The sequence below is a fragment of the Leucoraja erinacea genome, chromosome 6 (genome assembly GCF_028641065.1).
Source record: "Leucoraja erinacea ecotype New England chromosome 6, Leri_hhj_1, whole genome shotgun sequence".
Classification (NCBI taxonomy): Eukaryota; Metazoa; Chordata; class Chondrichthyes; order Rajiformes; family Rajidae; genus Leucoraja; species Leucoraja erinaceus.
In genome coordinates, this window is record NC_073382.1 from 48,006,608 (window position 1) to 48,026,937 (window position 20,330).

The following is a 20,330-nucleotide window of genomic DNA, read 5'->3' on the forward strand; positions in this document are numbered from 1 at the left end:
TGCTCTCTAGTATTTGAAGTAGTAGATGGAAGAATTAGAGTCTTGCATCACGGATACAGGCCCTTCGGCCCAACATGTCCATGCTGACCAAGATGTCCCATCTAAGCTGGTCCCATTTGCCTGCATTTGTGCCATATCGCTCTCTAAACCATGTACCTGTCTAATTCTTTTAAAGTTTAATTCACAGTGTTCAAATCAAAATCATAGTAATTAATGTTAAATATATCAGCAAGAAATTAGGAATCAAGAAAAAACCTGCAAATGCTGAAAGTCTCAAATAAAAATGGAAAATGCTGGAAATGGACAGGTGCATGGAGGGTATAGTTCAGTGTAATTTAGAGATACAGCATAGAAACAGGCCCTTCAGCCCACCAAGTCAACACCAACCATCCCACTTTTTGCATCCTACACACTAGGGGCAATTTACAGAAGCCAATTAACCTACAACCTGTACATCTTTGGAAAATAATCTAAATTGTGGGTGACACAGTGACGCAGCTGGTAGAGCTGTCGAGGACTATTTAGATTATATTTTCTTTTATTTATTTTCCATAGATATACCGAATCTAACCTGATCTAAAATATCACGAATGCAAAATTAATCTTCCACTCTTATGTTTCCACTTGCCTGCCCTTTATTCTGTAAAATTAAATACAGAATTGCACTTCTTTTAGGACTTGATAAACACTCTTAAAAGTTTTCCTGAAAGCAATTTAGTATTTCCACATCCCCTATACCCTGTATACTGACTGTACCCCAGCCAATAAGGTCATTGAAATTCCTCTTTATTAATGTTCTAGTGCTTCTCAGTTGTTAGAAAATTGTCTTCATATCTTCTCTATCTCCCTTGGACTATTTGGAACTCTATGGTATATTTCCAACAATGCGATTGCCCCTAATTCTTTAGTTCAATTCTTTCATCTTTTAACCAGTACTGACACCCTCCCGAATTAAAAAAAAAAATCACGTTCAGTAAAGACACAAACCCCATTAACCAGGAAAGTGGCGGCGCTGCCTAAGCAGCTGCGGCTCGTCTGCAGTCGGTCTGTCTTTTTTTCTTTTTGTCTTTTTTTTTGTCTTGTTAGGGGTATGTTTTTGGTTTATTTTTAGTTGTGTATATGTTGGGGATGGGGGAAACTATTTTAATCTCTGTCTTGAACGAGGATGCGACCCTTTTCCTTGTCGTGTCTCTGTTTCGCTGAGGCCTAACATCGTGCAGCTGGCGGCCTCCAACTGGAATCGACCTTCAGGGCTCCTGTCGCAGAGCCTGTGGACTTGCCATCACAGAGCTGCCTGACTTCGGAGGCTGTGGTGGCGCTGTGGCTGTGACCCAACTTCGGAGCTTCGGAGGATTCGGCCGCAGGCCCTGTGGACGTTAACATCGGGAGCTCGCAAGTCCCTGGTAGGAGACCGATTTTCGGGAGCTCCCGCAATAGCATCTTTACCCGCCCCAAATCGCGGGGTTTGAATCGGCCATTCACAGGGTTTTTCATCGCCCGGCGCGGATTAATCGGCCGCGGGACTTACCATCGCCCGCCGGGGGCTTTAACATCAAGAGCCTCGATCACCTCGACGCAGCAGTTTGACTGCCTGGCGGCGGGAGAAGAACAGGAAAGAGTTAAGACTTCTGCCTTCCATCACAGTGAGGAGGTGTTTGGAGATTCACTGTGATGGATGTTTGTGTGAAACTGTGTTAACTGTGTGAGGTTTTATTTTGCTGTTATTAGGTATGTTACAAAACCTACCTGAATCGTCATTGGGAATCTGCCCTCAGCCATGTCGGCGATTTTGGCGCTGTTTGGAGGGGGCGGGTTTAAAACGCGATTTTTACTAGGCTGTACTAATCGCACATGTTCAGCCTAGTAAATCATTAACGAAAAATCGCTGCAAGACCCGGTCGCAAAAGGTATTATTAGTTTTATAGGCCTCGATAATATAGTTATAATAGTTTTAAAATTACTCTCTGATTTCGCAACCTCTCGCAGCCCCAGGGTTTTATAAAGCAAACAATTAAAGGTATGTACCTTATTTTTACATTAAATGGGGCATATATATAACCCTGAATATCAAATTATCTATAACGAATAGTTCATTTTGGGCTTTTTATATCCCGCAGTATTTTTCTCGGCATTTGAGGGCACTAATCCAGCACGCTGTCAACATTCTAAACCAGCGCGTTCCACATGAACCCACTAGAAAGCCGATTTAAATGGGCATTTATTTACAGCAATTGAACACTAAATTCCTTCCATTTGGCCTATAAATTAATGTAAATTAGATATAAAAATCATGTTATATTGTGAATTATTTGTGAATAATCTTTGGACACTTAGGCTATTTAAAAATGTTAATCTTTCCTTAAGAAATGGGCGTTTGACTATCCAAGATCACAGCTTTTTTGTAATGTCCATTGAAAATCAATAGGGAACAAGATGCTAATTTCCGAGTATGAAAATGGTCATAACTTTTTTAATACTTGAGATATGAAAGTGAATTTGGTGTCAAATTAAACTTATTGTTATGCTTTATCTGATGGGATAAATTGCAGACTTGATTTTTTAAATCTCAAAATTTTGTAACATTGCTACTGTTATGACTGCAGGGAACAAAATTTTGTTCAAACCTTTGTTTGTTTGAATGACAACAAAAAGGCATTCTATTCTATGCTATTGGATCAACTGTTCTGCTCCTCCTGTACATTCATCATCTGTAAAACTGAAATTACATTAAAAAAATCAGAGTGTTGTTAAAATGTGGCAACATTTCAATTTCTACTCAAAATAATAATAACTAACCAAAATTTCCTTTATGACCCGGATATATTTTGGTTCAACATTTTACAACTTCCATATGTAATTTATTTGTTAAACAGAAATCCAAGATTTCCAGTGAAGTGATACATGAATAAAATCATTCCACTAGGGGCGCCGCATGATGGCAGCCTCTGCCTACAGTCTGTCTGTTTATCCATCTTTTTTAAATTTTGTTTAAAAAGCATGTGTTGGAGTTTCCTTGTATATTTATGTGGGGGAGGTGGGTAGGGTAAGGGGGAAACTGTTTCCCATCTTGGCGAGGATCCGACTATTCTCCGAGTCACATCCTCGCCGCCCCCCCTTGCGGCCTACCAACTGGATTGGCGCGGCCTTTCCTGCCGGAGACCGACCAGAGCTTCAGCAGCGGTGCAGCATTGGATTCATCGCGAGGCGGGCGATGCCTTACTGAGGATCGCCGTGTTGAAGCTCTGGAGTGTTGGGCCTGCTGCTTTAACATCGAGGATGACTGAACTTTGGTGCCTTCCTTCACAGTGTGGTTCCGCTGTGTGGGGATGTTTATGTTAAAGACTTTCGTGTTCTGTGTTCTTTTTTTTATTCGTATGGCTGTATGGTGACACCAAATTTCACTGTGCCAATTGGTGCATGTGACAATAAATGTCGCTTGTAAACAGCAGCGCCTTTACTTCCTTAGGAGGCTCAAGAAAGCCCACCTGTCCCCCCAGATCCTGACCAACTTTTACCACTGTACCATAGAGAGTATCCTGACCACCTGCTTCACGGTATGGTACAGCAGCTGCACTGCTGCGGACAGGAAAGCACTACAACGGGTGGTGAAAACCGCGCAGCACATCATCGGTGCCCCGCTCCCTGCCATGGATGCCCTCCACCGAAAACGGTGTCTGAGACGGGCTGGGAAGATCATCAAAGACCCCTCACACCCCAACCATGGACTGTTTGCCCTCCTCCCATCAGGGAGGCGGTACAGGAGCCTCAGGTCACGTACCAGCAGGATGAGGAAAAGCTTCTATAACAACACAATCACACTGCTGAACTCGGAGTCCCGACGATAGATTTCTCTGGTCCCTCCGTCCCCCTTTGTTTAATCATTCTGTATTTCCTGATTATTCTGTATCTTCTCTCTTTCTATTTTTTTCTTGTTTTTTTTCTCTTTATGTACAACTACTACGGACTGACGCAAAACTGCATTTCGTTGTACTGATACTTGTATTTGTGCGATGGCATTAAAGTTGAATTGAATTGAATTGAATTGAATCTTGAATCTTGAAGTTTTTTTTCATAGTAGCAAAAAACAAAGGGCTGGAGGAACTCGGCGTGTCAGGTAGCATATGTGGAGACAGAAGGATGGTAAACATTTTGTGTTGAGACTTTGCACCGGGGATTGGGTATAGAGGGGAGATAGCCAGTATAAAGGGTGAGGCAGGGACTGGCACATGACAGGTGGGACTAGGGTGAGGAGAGAGATGATGGAAAGATGGCACCATGGGTAGAGGTTCAAGGTGGATTTGATAGATAACGACTGATATGTTGAGACAGATAAGGAGAGAGGAAACAAAAGAGCCAATATAGCCAAGCTTTTGTTTTGGGGAGGGGAAGGAAAACAAACATATCCCCTCCGCCTAAGCTTCAAAGCTTCCTCTGTAGCCTTGTTGTGTAAACTACAAACTACACCACCTGGTTCCACATTTATCTATTTTTAGTCCAAAAAACCTCCACCAGTAACAATTAATTCCCACACTGTTGCTTTAGTTATTCCCAAGGATCTTCCTCCCTCAGATACATGCTGCCTTTAGTAGTCACAACCAATCTCAGGTTCCATGTATATAACACAGTGCTGGAATAACTCAGCAGGTCAGGTAGCCACCTTGGAGAACATGGACAGGTGACGTTTTGGTTTGAGACTCTTCTTCCGTCATATTATCCAGAGATGCTGCCTGGCCCGCTGAGTTACTCCAGCACTTTGTGTCCTTGCGTGCATTAACCAGCATTTACAGTTCTTTGTTTCTACGTTTGTCTATGGATATGATATTGACATCCTCTCACTCACCTATTTTCCCTTAAATTGTCAGGCTGCTTGTCCAACATCCCTTTTAAACACATAAAGCTTCCTCCTGATTGAATGTATGAATGACCAAAGCCATTGGTTTTGGTCTCTGCAATAAAATCCTTTCTATAATTGCCATTCTATCTCTTTCTCTGATAACCGTTCTGAAGTACGTGACTGTTCGTATTGAATTTGAATGTTCAGCTACACATCCTATCTCACAGGGCTGCAAAATTTCACTAGGTTTGCTCACCAGCCTCGTTCTACAACCGTTTGCAATCAGTGATCTATGTTGTAGCCTCTTGTTCAAACTGTATTTTAAATTGTTCCATTATAAAGCTGCTTATGCTAAGGATATTCCCTCCCTGAGCCTTGCTACTTTTTATTTCCCTAATCCTTTCCTCTTTTAGAGCACATTTTAAAATCATCTTCCAATGCAGCACCGGATGATAACTCTCCAAATCTGCCCCTTAGCGGGTTTTGCTCTGTAAAAGATAATAAATCAATGCAAATTGTGCTCCATAGCATTTTCCTGGTATTGTGTGATTATGTAGTTGGATATGTTGGTACACGCATGCCAATTGTTTATGAAATAGTTCCGCAGTTGCACTATACTTGGGGGAAACTATCTAATGTAAACTCAAAACGCAAATACTGTGTTGTGTGCGCGCGCACGCATTTACCTAATCAAAATTCAGAGCTGCTGCTTCTTTTGCACAAATGAAATGTGTGTGTGTGTGTGTGAGAGTGTGATTTTAAAAGTGTTAAAATCAACATTTTTATCTGTGCAAAAGAAGCAGAGCAGCTCTGAAATTTGATCAAGTAATTTTAAGCTGAAACTAACAGAAAATGTAGACATTAATGTTTTGCCCATTCAAATATTTTCTTCTTTACAGCATGCCGAGTTTGGGATATACTCTGAATATTGCAACAATCATTCCAGTGCATGTCTCGAGCTAGTTAAACTAATGAAGCAAAGTAAATATCGGCACTTTTTTGAGGCTTGTCGACTGCTTCAACAGATGATTGACATTGCAATTGATGGCTTCCTTCTAACTCCAGTGCAGAAGATTTGTAAATACCCACTCCAGCTTGCTGAATTGCTCAAATACACCACCCCAGATCACAGGTATGAGAATCCAAACTCTAAATATGTTAACCATATTACCTATAAATAACGGTAGAAGGTAATTTATGTTGATACTTCTGTCGGTGACAAAACATGCATAAAATGTTTACAATCCGAGCATATTTTTGGAACATATAAATCCTGTTCGTTATTTCTCTTATAACCTGTAATTTTCCAGTAGCTTTATTGCCTGATGAAAAGTATCAACCTGAAATGTTGACTTTGCTTCTCTCTCCACAGTGGCCGGCTGAGTATCTCCACCATTCTTTGTTTTTATTATTGAATGTCTTCTTGTTTTACGTTGAGTTTAATGGATTTCACAGAGCTCTGATAAATCTACAGCTGAAGATTAACCCAGCTTTCTTCTCTTTTGCAGTGATTATGAGAGCATCAGTGCTGCCTATGAGGCCATGAAGAACGTGGCACATCTGATTAACGAAAGGAAAAGGCGATTAGAAAATATAGAAAAGATTGCTCAGTGGCAAGTCTCCATTGTAAATTGGGAGGTGGGTTTTACTTTTCTTAGCTGTGTTTTGAACTGCTTTGGTTCATGTAAATTGATCTAATAATTCCGCACTCAATCTTAGAAACATAGGTGCAGGAGTAGGCCATTCGGCCCATCGAGCCAGCACCGCCATTCAATATGGTCATGGCTGATCATCTAAAATCAGTACCATGAACCTGCTTTTTATCCATATCCCTTAATTCCTTTCGCCCTAAGAGCTAAATCTAATTCCTTTAGCCCTAAGAGCTAAATCTAAAACATCCAATGAATTGGCCTTCACTGCCTTCTGTGGCAGAGAATTCCACAGATTCACAACTCTCTTGGTGAAGGAATTTTTCCTCATCTCAGTCCTAAATGGCCTTCCCCTTATTCTTAAACCGTGATCTCTGGTTCTGTACTCCCCTAACATCGGGAACATTTCTCCTGCATCAAGCCTGTCCAATCCTTTAAGAATTTTATATGTTTCTATAAGGTTCCCTCTCACCCTTCAAAATTCCAGTGAATACAAGCCCAGTCAACCCATTATTTCATTATATGCCAGTCCCGCCATCCTGGGAATTAACCTGGTGAACCTACACTGCACTCCCTCAATAGCAATAATGTCCTTCTTTAGGAGACCAAAGGTACGCACAATAGGTGCACACAATTAGGAGATCAAAATTGCACACAATACTCCAGGTGTGGTCTCTCCAACAGTGAGTAGGACCGCCTTGCTCCTAAACTTAAATCCTCTTGCAATGAAGGCCAACATGCTTTCTTCACTGCCTGCTGTACCTGCATGCTTACATTCAGTGACTGATGTACAAGCATACCCAGGTCTCGTAGCACCTCCCCTTTTCCGAATCTGACACAATTCAGATAATAATCTGCCTTCCTGTTCTTGCCACCAAAGTGGATAACCTCACATTTATCCACATTATACTGCATCTGCTATGCATCTGCCCACACCCAACCTATCACCCTCTGCAGCCTCAAAGCATCCTCATTGCAGCTCACACTGCCACCCAGCTTTATGTCATCCTTAGTGAAGACAGAACCAAAGTACTTGCTTAACTGTTCTCCCATTTCCTTGTTTCCCATTATAAATTCACTTGCATCTGATTGTAAGGGACCTACATTTGTCTTCACTAATCTTTTCCTTTCTGCATATGTAAAGAAGCTTTCAGTCAGTTTTTATATTCCCCGCAAGCTTTCTTTCATGCTCTCCCCCCACCCCCTCTTAATTAACCCTTTCGTCCTCCGCTGTTGAATTCTAAATGTTTCCCAGTCTTCCAGTTTGCTGCTTCCTCTGGCCATTTACATTGCATTTCCTTGGATTCAACACTATCCTTGATTTCCCTCGTTAGCCACGGTTGAGCCGCCTTCCCCGTTTTATTTTTTCACCAGACAGGGATGAACAATTTCTGGGGTTCATCCATGCGGTCTTTAAATCTTTGCCATTGCATCTCTACCCTCAACCCTTTAAGTATAATTTGCCAGTCTGTCCTAGCCAATTCCTGTCATACCTTCCAAGTCTCCATTCTTTAAGTTCAGGACCCCAGTCTCTGAATTAAACTGTGTTCCATCCTAATGTAGAATTCCACCATATTCTGGTCAGTGTTGCCCAAGGGGCTTTGCACAACAAGATCGTTAACTAATCCTTCCTCATTACACAATACCCAGCCTGTCCTCTCTAGTTGGGTCTTCTACATATTGGTTTAAAAAACCATCCCGTATACATTCCAGGAAATCCTCCTCCGTGCTGCCACCAATTTGGTTGGCCCAATCTATATGTAGATTAAAGTCACCCAGGATAACTGCAGTCACCCATGATGACTGCTTGTTTAAGTAGGAATGGGTTACTTAGATTTATTACTTGTGCACAGCAACGGATCTGATACAGATACTGGAGGTTACCATTCAATTCTCTTCTTACTTTTCCTGGAGAATCTTATTCTGTTTGCCCTGTTAAATTACTTATCAGTTAGGGTTTTTTTGCACGTGTAAATTAGTAGCGAATTGTTTGGCAGGAGAAAGGTTGGATGCAAAAAAACAATTCATTGCGATAGTGGCTGTTAGAGAGGAATTCCAGAACATAAAGTGTTCAAGAGAGGTCACACAGACACTAAGTAAATACTAGAGTTTATATTTATATTGTGCATTGCTGCAGAAATCACCTCACTTTAATATGATTGGCATATAAATGTTCATAGACACAAAAAGGTGGAGTAACTCAGCAGGTCAGGCAGCATCTCCGGAGAAAATGAATAGGTGACTTTTTGCGGAGAAAATGAATAGGTAACTATGCATTGAGACCCTTCTTCAGACTGCAGTGCCCACCAGCTAGATGAACTGACTCAGCCCACCCGTCATTTGAAAATTTCAAATGCATTTTGAAATGCTTTAATATTTTTAATTATAAAACATTAACGTGAAACGCCTGAGATACCAGCAAATAAGTAAAACATTAAGAAGCAAAATAACGCTTTATTTGCAGAATTGGCAAACACATTTAAATAAACAAGATCATTTCATACACCATGGCTTTCTTCACCTCGCAGCAGGTCAGCCCTCATCCACTAGACTCATTGGTGAATCCCACAAGGGGGCAGATGCATTGGCATTTTATGCTTGCTATGTGTATGAAATGTCCAGGTTTGTTTGAACATATTTGCCGATCATGAAAATAATGCGTCTGCTATTTTATCTTTGCAATGTTTTAACTGTTTGCTGGTATCTCAGTTGCTTTATTTATAATTGTTATATTGGAACAATTGGCAGCTGTAATGTCTCTATGGAATCGAAGGCTTTGTGAACTCTGTTGAACCCTCCCAAGAGTGAACCTCATGAGGTCAGTGAAGGCCTCAGGTGATCTCCAATGGTTCAGATGAAAAGAAAAGAACAGAAAGTTTGGAAGGTGTCAAGTTCCAATCACATCTTTCAATGCTGATTCAATAAATTGTGAAGGTAGTATACAATTACTGAGGTATTCATTTACATAAAACACATAGCTAAATATAGCTTGATAATTGCAGTGTAAAGAAATGTGGGATTGTCCATTTTGAATCTAGAAGGGGTAGTTTCTAAATAGCAAAATGTAAAAAATCATTGGATGTTCGAAGGGAGTTGAGGCTCTATCTTTTGTAGTTCTTTAAAATGTTATGGACAAGCAAAGGGAATAATTGAAAAAGGATAATGCAATGCTGCCCTTTATCATAGAAACAGAGAAAGCAATTGGACAAAAACGCCTTTCAATATATGTTGGCATATCAGCCTTGAAGGACATACCACTATAACTCTCAGATTAAAAAAGACACAAAGTGCTTGCGTAACTCAGCAGGTCAGGTTAGCATTGCTGGGGCACATGGACCCTGAAGAAGGGTCCCAACCCGAAATGTCTCCTATACATGTTCTTCATAGTTACTCCAGCAATTTCTGCCCTTTCATGGTAAGATCATATTTGAATAACTGTGCATTGTTCTGGACAGTTTAATGTAAAGATTCGCAATGTTTAATAAACCATCAAGTGCTGGGGTAACCCAGTGGGACAGGCAGCATCCCTGGAGGACACGAATAAGGGACATTTCAGATCTATGCCGGAAGATTCACTTGTTGCCTTATAGTATTGTTTAGTTTAGAGATACAGCGTGGAAACAGGCCCTTCGGACTACTGAGTCTGTGCCGACCAGTAATCACCCATACACAGGTTCTATCCGACATACCCTAGGGACAATTTACAGAAGCCTATTAACCCACAAACCTACACCTCTTTGGAATGTGGGAGGAAACCGGAGCACCCGGAGAAAACCCACGCAGTCACAGGGATAACGTACAAACTCACAGGGAGAATGTACAACCTCTGTACAGATAGCATCCATAGTCAGGATCAAACCCACTTCTCTGGCACTGTAAGGCAGCAACTCCACTGCTATGACACTGTGCTGCCTGGATTTATTACTTAGTTACCTTATCACCTTCAGTTAAATTATAAGGAGAGATTATATATATATTTTACATGTACAGGTATGTTTTTTGAAATTCAGAAGACAAAGGAATTCAAAGTTTTTAAGCTATTGATGAGAATGGATTGGAAAAAGAGATGGAGAAAATCACGCTTTTAGTTGTTTGAGGATTCGAGCTTTGAAGGACATAGAATTTCTTTCATACGTGAAATTCAAAAACATTTTTAGTTTGGAATGCCTTTCCACATGCAATTACTTACAGGTTATTTGTTCATTTTAAATCTGCGATCGATAGACTTTTGATCCTGTTAAGATATATGGTGCACAAATATACAAGATGTTTATGAGGCATTAAATGGCCCAAGCCTGTTTAGCTATTCTATTTCAAGCCATTTTCCATTGTTTTTTCAGGGACAAGATGCTTTAACTAGAAGTTCAGAATTGATCCATTCTGGAGAGTTGACTAAAATCTCAAACCAAGGAAAGAGCCAACAGAGGACTTTATTTCTTTTTGACCATCAATTGATTCTCTGTAAAAAAGATATGCTGAGACGAGATATGTTGTATTACAATGGCCACATCGACATGGATGAAATAAAAGCAGTGGATGTAGAGGATGGCAAAGACAAAGATTTTAACATTCACATAAAAAATGGCTTTAAATTGAAAAGTCCAACAGAGGAAGTCCACCTATTTTGTGCCAAAAAGCCAGAAGACAAACAACGATGGCTGCAGGCATGTATAGACGAAAGGAAAAGAGTAGACGAGGATAAAGAAATGGGTATGTTTCGTTTCTGAACTTTAATTGAGGATAAATAGTAATATAATTGATTACTTTCCACATTTTCTTATTTCTTTATGTCACAGCAGGAGGCAATTTCAGCCTTTTGAATCCATGCTGACTCACCGAGCAATCAAATTCCCCTTAATTTTTGAGTAATTGAACCAGTGTGGAAACATGCCATTAGGCCCTGCTCAACCATGCCGACCAGTGGTCACCTATACATATTCAACTCTTTTCCCAGCACTTGATCCATAGCCTTCTATACCTAGTTAATTTAAGAGCCCATCTATACACTGCCTAAATGCCGACAGTGATCTAGCTTAGACAGATACTAAATGCTGAAGTAACTCAGTGAGTCAAGCAGCATCTCTGGAGAAAAAGGATGGGTGACGTTTTGGGTTGGGGCCCTTCTTTAGACTCTGTTTACACCACTCTCACAAGCAGTGCATTCTAAGTGATACTGAGTCTGTCTCCTTTGCCCTAGAGAGAACATACCTAGCTTTACTTAAGTGAACTGCTCCATCCCAGGCAACATCCTGGTGAATGTATTCTGCATCCCTTCTGACACTGTCACATCTTTCCTATGGGACGGTAACCAGAACTGCAAGCATTACTCCAGCTGAGGTTGAACAAGGTTTTATAAAATTGGAGCACAATCTCCATTCCTCTGTATTCAATGCCCCGAGTAAAGAAGAGAGTCGATTATTAACGATGTTGTAACAGCGTATTTGGAAAGCAGTGACAGGACTGGTCAAAGTCAGCATGGATTTATGAAGGGGAAATCATGCTTGACTAATCTTCTGGAATGTTCTGAGGATGTAACAAGTAAAATGGATAAGGAAGAGCCTTTCTGATCTTTCTGTCCTAGGCCTCCTCCATTGTCAGAGTGAGGCCAAATGCAAATTGGAGGAACAGCATCTCATATTTCATATTGCAGCTTACAACCCAGTAGTATGAATGTTGATTTTTCTAACTCCAAGTAACCCATGCGTCCCCCCCTCTCTCTCCATCCTACCTCCCTCCACCCAAGTTGTACCAGCTTCAAAGTCGTCTTGTTGAATCTCATTGTCTGTAACTTGTTCTCACCTCACGCACATCTAATAATGCCCTGTTCATACCTTTCATTCATTTGTGCTATATCTTTCAACATCACTGTCTATATTTCTCATTTCTCTTTCCCCCCACAATCAATCTGAAAAATGGTCTGAACCCGCAACATCACCTCTTAAATTTTCTCCAGAGATGCTGTCTGACCCGCTGGGTTATTCCAGCTTTTTGTGTCATGTTCCATCTCCTATTGGTTTGTAGGTTAATTGACCACTGTAAAATTGCCCTGATTGTGTAGGGAGTGGATGAGAAAGTGGGATAAGATAGAATTAGTGTGGACGGGTGATCGATGGTCAGCATGGACTCATTGGGCCAAAGGACGTATTTCCATGCTGCATCTCTAATCTAAACTAAACAAAAAATAGTTAGTAGACGAAATGTGTAAGAAGGAACTGCAGATGCTGGTTTAAACAAAAAGCTGGAGTAACTCAGCGGGACAGGCAGCATCTCTGGAGAGAAGGAATGGGCGGCGTATCAAGTCGAGACCCTTCTTCAGACAGGGATATGGGAAAGGAGAGATATAGACAGTGATATGTAGTTCTGGAGTGCAAGTACAGATGGGTCTGGATCCATAGCATTTCTTGATACTCTGGGAATGAATAAAATTGGCTGAAGACTGGCTTCTGTGATGCTGTACATATTGGGGATCATCGACTGGGCACTTCTGGATGAATATGGTTGCAAATACTCCAGCCTTGTCTTTAACACTCACCTGCTGGACCCTGCCTTCAATTAGAAGATGGATGTCCTTGGAGCCATCACCTCCTGTTAGCTATTCGTTTGTCCACTATCAATCAATACTAGATGTGATAAGATAGAGAGTTTGATCCATTGATTATTATTATAAATATTTAGTTTAGAGAATGTTGGAAGGTTATTAGAAATATCTTCCATGCAACCTGCTGTAACAGTGTGATATTTCGTTGTGGCTCTCTGAGAGGATCAGAAATTCAAATTTCTGTTCCTTTCATGCTGTGGAATGTATGCTGGGAAGCACCTCCATGCAAGGAGAATTGGAAGGATGATCATTAATCATATTAATTATTTAATAACAGTTATCATTACTTCCACCCGTTTTTGTGCACTGACTGGACATATACTGTCTTCATGAAGAATGAATGCTGAATAGGATCAGGAATAAAAATTGCTGCAGAATGTAATTATGTTGTTACTTATGTTCCTTTCACTCCTACACTGAATACTTATATGTCATCCTGGTGCAACATGATCTATAAAGTACATTTTAATAACTCCTTTGTTTTTGTATTGATTACCTTTCAGGATTTGAAATAGCAGAGAGTCAGAAGAAACAAGCTATGTTAAATGCCAAAAAATCCAGTCATGGGAAAATGAAGGGTAGGTTCAGAGACAAAGGTATTGAGATCTCATTGAACTTCAGAAGTGGTTTATGTTAGTAAGATTCTTCTATTTTTAATTTTGCATAAAAATAATGGTATTGAATGTATATACTTTCAAAAACAAAACAATGTACACAACTGAACTATCCTACCAACAAGTAGAGAGCGGTCCTGAGCTACTATCCACCTCAATGGAGCCGTTTGGACTATCGTTGATTGGATTTTACTGGACTTTATCTTACACTAAACATTATTCCTGTTATACCCTGTATCGTGTATCTGTGCACTGTGGATGGCTCGATTGTAATCATATATTGTCTTTCCGCTGACTGGTTAGCACGCACCAAATGATTTTCCCTGTACCCTGGTGCACGTGACAATAAACTATAAACTGAAAAACTAAAACTAACCAATGAGCATCTCGTAGACTAGTTATGACTGCCGAAAGGTATAATGAGGAATTCCACATTATATTTCCTCCCATTTTGTTTTGGTCGGGAAGTAATCGTGAAGCAGATTCCATCTGTGTGTGCCAGGCTGTTCAAACAGTGGCTCGTTACATGTAGGTGACTCACTACATCTTGTTGATATGTTGCAACAAAAGTTATTTATATTTTGTGTTGCATAAAACATTCACACAATATACATTTCTAAAGAAAATATGAATTGTTTGTGCTTTGAGTTAAAATGTAATCAAGCAGTTTTATTACCATTTTAAAATAAGGAACAAAACTAACCCAAAACCCAATATTTTGCGGAGAAGGCCAGTGATAATGAGGTTGAGCTATTGGAAACAACAGAGCCAATAAATCAAATTTTCGATTTTAGAATTTTCTCAAGAAAATGAAAGCAAGCATGACATGAAACCATCCTTGTTTCTATAAAATGATCAGGATCTACTGGTATTGTTATTAGTTTATTATTGTTACATGTACTGCACGTGAGTGAAAAGCTTTGTTTGCATGCTATCCAGTCAAATAAAATCATACTAGACATGAACATAATCAAGCCATACACTTATGATGGAGCAAAGAGAAAACATACCAGAGTGCAGAATAAAGTCTTGCAGAAAATAGCCTTACAGTTACAGAAAGTGCAGATTAAAAGTCTGCAGTGAGAAAAGTGCTCAGTCTGTTGGAAGATCTGGACTACACCCTAAGTTATGGCAGGACTGTTCAGTACTCTGAGAACAGCAGGGCAGTAGCTCTTCCAGAATCTTGTGGTTGGTGCCTTTGTATCTTCAACCTGACGAGAGAGTGGAGAAGAGGGAATGACCAGGGTGAATATTCGAATAGGTTTACTCATGTCAGAAATCCCTATTTGTGTTATGAATAGAATATCTAATATAATCTATGGAAGACTGAACTGAATGTACTCTGGAGCTTTTGACATTTTTGTCACTAGGTTTCTGCATGCTCTCTACATATTCAGTAGGGTGAATCTTTTGGATAGCAAAGTTGAATTTTTGGTTAAAAGGGCATTAGCTGTCAGTGTATGCATGAATAATTATAGTAACGTTATTCCTTTTGTTCACTTCATGATTTAAGCATTTTGTTAATAGTGCGATATCATTCTATGTTTTCTCTCTTTTAGGACTGAATTATAGCGGATTTTCTGTTCCTCCTCTCCACCAGTCCCTTCACCCACTCCATCAGCGACACATCACCGTGCCTACCAGTATTCCCCAACAACAAGTTTTTGCACTGGCTGAGCCCAAACGCAAACCATCTCCATTCTGGCACAGCTTTAGCAAATTAACCTCCTTTAAGAAATGAAAAGGAATTTGGTTTCGATGAGGTTAAAAACTAAATCAATCACAAGAGATTGACAGTTGTGGGAAGACAATTCTGAAAATAGTTGAACAAGAAAAGCCATCAAGTGCGAATCAAGATTGTGCTTCTACTCTCTGCACTGCTCAATTGAACTATTGAAGTCTTTCTGATAACTAATCAGCCAGGCAAGCAGGCAGTCACCAAAAACAACAGTTCTAAATGTACTGCATGATGAATTGATAATATAGTTTAACATATATTGCAGGTTATTTTGCAAATATTTCCTTAATATGAATGACACCATTATTGAGGACAGCTTCACCCTTTCCCATCTTTACATTGGTACAAGATATGTTAGTTAATCATGTGGTACATCACTTGCCTTGATATTTTATAGAAATGAAAATGTCCATGTACCAACCGAGGTAAATCACAAGCCCTGGCTCAATGTCAGGGTTTTTTTCCAGTCTTTTATTGCCGTGTGACATGTTACCAAAATGTACATAAACACATGTTCGTAAACTTTATATGTGCTTTAAATAAAGACAGTTGCTGATGGATTCCTTCACAAAAACAGCTAATCTCAAGGGAAATAAAGTATTTTTTGCCTGAATTATATTTTTAACTTATCAAGGCCTTAAGATGTATTGTTTACTTGCATTGAAAGCACAATAGAAATGTTCTTCCTCTTGCTGCATGTAACTCAGCAATCTCAATGGAAAGGAAATATAATTCTCACCATTCCACAAGAAGAATACCAAAACAAGCACACAAGACTCATCGCCTTTGTTTTTATTTTAGTGATCATTGTAATTATGGCATGAACTGTGAGCACCAAAACCATGCTATTGCCTCCCAATTCTACTCAGTATGTGTCTCGGTGAATACAATATCAGCTATGGAATTGCTTCATGTTTCTGGAAATGTAATCCAGCCATAGATGGTCTGATGATACAGCTAACTTATCAGGATTATGAATTTTTTGCAAGTATTTTATAAAGTCTTGACTTTAAAATATACTTTAAACAAAATAGCAATGTTTGTTTTTTTCACTATTTACTAATTTATTGTGCAAGTGATGCCTTAAAATTGAATGGCATTAAAAAATGTATTTATAACAAAAACATTTTGAAAAGCATCTTTTACGTTACAGAGGAATGTAGGGGACATGTTATTATCAAGCTATAGTACTAGTTTTCTGCACTAAAGTACATTAGCCATAGTATCTAAAAACAATATAATGCTCTCCCCTTCATTTCACAGTGTCTGGTCACTGGATACTTCCAAATTATTTGCAATATATACAAATTGGTCTGTACATACTGAGGGCGTATGTATCCAGTACTAGTTTTCTTTTTGTGACATTTAACTATCATATAATAGTAATGGCTGGGATGTGTTTATGTGCATTCTTATGACCAATTGACAATGTACAATATTAGTACTTAAAGCATAAATGTACATAGCTGATGTAACTATTTTTAAGCTTGTTTGGTTTTTATTGATGCAGTAAGTAATTTATCTGCAGTTAATGTAGTAAAAACAATTGCTAAAATCATTTATTTTGGTGAAATAAATATGATTTTCTCACTTCAAGCAGTAAATATTTTTGCTTCGTTAGTGTGTTAATGCAAGTCTGGTTTTACCCGAACAGCAAGTTCCAGTGCATGATTAGAAGATTCGTGACTTTGTTTGAATAGAATTGCCATCCTGTGGAATAGAGGGTCTTTTTCATTTTGTTTTAATAACACAATTGAATGGTGTGAACCTGGATAAAGAGGAATCTGGATAAGGAATGTGAAGTTTGGTGCTTGTCTGCTTGTAAGATCCAGACCGCTGACTGGACTTTGACAATGGTGCCAAAACATGGCACCCCTTGTTTGTGGGTTCAGTGGACTATTTCTGTACACTGTGCTGATCGAGGATGTGCTTGGGTGTGGTAATACTGTACTGGACTGTATGTAGGAAAAGATTTTCACTGTGCATTTGCACATGTGACAATAAAAACACCTTTGAACCCTAGAATTGAAAAAAAAAATTGCCATGCATCCAACAAAATTCAGGCGTTACTAGGCCCCGTCTGCTTGTCCCATAGAGACATCTCTGATCTGGAGAAAGTGAGTAGATATTGATGGACAATTTGTTCAATGTAAGGTGTAGAAAGGAACTGCAGATGCCGGTTTATACCAAAGATAGACTCAAAATGCTGGAGTAACTCAGCGGGACAGGTAGCATCTCTGGAGAGAAGGAATGGGTGACGTTTTGGGTCAGTACCTTCAGACTCCAGAGATGTTGCCTGTCCTGCTGTTACTCCAGCATTTTGTGTCCATCTTCGTTCAATGTAAGGCTGAGCTCACCCAAGAGAAATCTAATTTTCACACGTGAAAAAAATCACAAGGGGTATTCATGGAAGTCTTTACAAGGCACTCTTCAAGTGATGCACTTTGTTCACATTCTAAGTAAAAGTTATCAGTTAATAGGTTTGGTATAAGTTTACCAATAGTGTAGTAAGCATAATGCATTCAAAACACCTCAGCAATAGCACTAAACTTAAGTGGGCACTAAAAATTAAACTGACACTGAAGCATAATCATGTACAGTAAACCCTTGATATTAATGGACATGGGGGGGGGGGGGGGGGGGCCTCTTGCCCGATGGGAGAGGGGGAATAGAGGTAGTGACTGAGGTGTGACTCCTTGATTATGCTGGTGGCCTTGCTGAGGCAACATGAAGTTTAGATGGAGTTAATGGAAGGGAAGCTAGTTTGTGTGATGGTCTGGGCTATGTCCACAACTCTACAATTTCTTGTCATGGAAGGAGCTGTTCCCAAACCAGGCTGTGATGCATCCCGATAAGATGCGTTCTTATGGCGCATCTGCAGAAGTTAGTGATGGTTGTTGGGGACATGCTGAACTTCCTAAGCCTTCTAAGGAAGTAGAGGCGTTGATGTGCGTTCTTGGCTGTAGTATTGATATGGCTGCTCCAGCACAAATTGCTGGTGATATTAATTCCTAGGAACTTGCTGATCCCAGTTTCAACCTATAATTGGTACTAAGTTAATTAAAAGAGTCACACTACAGTAACAGAGCATTTGTCCCATCCATCAAGTACCGATCTACACAAATCCAATTTGCCAGCATGTATACCATGGTCTTTTTTCAATCTGTTCTGAAAGAAGTGAATGTAGCTCATAAGTGATAGGAGGGGAATTAGGCCATTCAGCCCATCAAGTCGACTGCCATTCAATCACGGCTGATCTATCTCTCCCTCCTAGTCCCATTTCCTGCCTTCTCCCCATAATCCCTGACACCCGTACTAATCAAGAATATCTATCTCTGCCTTAACAATATCCATTGGCTTGGCCACCACAGCCTTCAGTGGCAATGAATTCCACAGATTCACCATCCTCTGACTAAATAAATTCTTCCTCATCTCCTTCCTAAAGGAACGTCCTTTAATTCTGAGACTATGACGTCTAGTCCCAGACTCCCACTAGTGGAAACATCCTCTCCATATCCACTCTATCCAAGCCTTTCGCTATTGAGATCCAATGAAGTCCCCCCTCATCCTTCTAAACTCCAGCGAGTACAGGCCCAGTGCTGTCAAACGATCATCATATGCAAATACTTTGTAATATTTTGATAAATTTGGGCCAGTTGAACCTTAAGGTTAAATGAACCAAGAAATGATTTATCCTTTTTCTCGGAATTTGGCCAATATAAATATTAATCATTTGTTAAAATTGGAAATGCTTCTACTTGGGTTACAAGGGATATCTGGGCACTTTGTTGCATCTAGTTTGTCTTTGATGGAATGTATTTCTTAATAACTAATGTGGTTTACTAATTGTACTGGGGGGGGGGGGATTTATATTTGGAATCGTTCATTTGAAAATGAGTCCATTCAGAGGTGGCAGCTGAAACAGTAAGTTGGCAGAGCTTTATTTTGTTAATTAAGTAAACTTTGTGTGTTGCTATTTATTTTCACCTCTGCAATCAGTCTCATTTAGAACCTATCTTAAACAAATGGAATTTACATCAAGGGAAACCTTTTAAATGCTATATTTATTGGTAGATAGAGTAACGTCTGTATTCTAGGAAAGGCACAGTGTGCTACACCCTCTCAGTGACCCAGGTTCGATCCTGGCTTTGGCAGCTGTCCACATGAAGTTTGCATGTTCTCCTTGTAACCAGAAGGGTTTCCCCTAGGTGTAGGAAGGAATTGCAGATGCTGGTTTATACCAAAGATAGACAGAAAGTGTTGGAATAACTCAGAGGGTCAGGCAGCATCTCTGAACAAAAGGAATAAGTGACGTTTGGCTAAAAACCCGTACTTTCAGTCTGAAGAAGGTTTCCGACCCGAAACATCACCTATTCCTTTTCTCCAGGGATGCTGCCTGACCCACTGAGTTACTCCAGGACTTTGTGTCTATCTTCCCCTGGGTGTTCTGGTTTCCTCCAACATCCTGTGAACTGGCTTTGACTCAAAGGACTCTATGTCCTCACAAGTCTAATAAAGTCTTACAAAGTGAAAAATATTTTGTGGTCGAATTGTTCGAACTTTAAGTCACAGCAACAATGTTATTAAAGTGATGACGCAGTTGCAGTGGCAGGTGCATGGACATTAATTGACATTGAGCATTTACAATTTGTGATCATGTTGAGCAATAGTGTACACGGGCTTCAGTTTCATGTTAGCAATAGTCCTCTTTCATTGACTATTACTGCACTGAGCTTTGTGTGCAAGATGCGTGGACAATAACAGTTGCTCAATTATTGATCAGTAACAGAGTTCAAATAAAGGAACTGTGCCTTCCACAGTTTAAAGATATCATAACGTTCGTTAGAGCCAGTGTTATACTTCTCTAGACACAAGGAACTGCAGATGCTGGAATCTT

At 39.9% G+C, this 20,330-nt stretch overlaps 2 protein-coding genes across 5 annotated transcripts in view; one reads left to right on the plus strand and one right to left on the minus strand.

Annotated features, from left to right (window-relative positions):
- LOC129698081 (spermatogenesis-associated protein 13-like) overlaps positions 1-17,023 on the plus strand; it is a 108,469-nt gene extending 91,446 nt beyond the window's left edge. For all 4 annotated transcript variants that reach the window (XM_055636944.1, XM_055636946.1, XM_055636945.1 and 1 more), the window contains 5 exons: positions 5,734-5,966; positions 6,343-6,472; positions 10,824-11,193; positions 13,585-13,659; positions 15,255-17,023. In XM_055636944.1, coding sequence (XP_055492919.1) covers positions 5,734-5,966; positions 6,343-6,472; positions 10,824-11,193; positions 13,585-13,659; positions 15,255-15,436 — 990 coding nt within the window. In that variant the 3' untranslated portion in view covers positions 15,437-17,023. The remainder of the gene's footprint in view (positions 1-5,733; positions 5,967-6,342; positions 6,473-10,823; positions 11,194-13,584; positions 13,660-15,254) is intronic.
- Positions 14,718-20,330, minus strand: part of LOC129698083 (anoctamin-7-like) — a 73,832-nt gene continuing 68,219 nt past the window's right edge. Inside the window, exon 21 of the mRNA XM_055636950.1 lies at positions 14,718-14,906. The gene's annotated coding sequence lies outside the window, so the exon portion shown is untranslated. The remainder of the gene's footprint in view (positions 14,907-20,330) is intronic.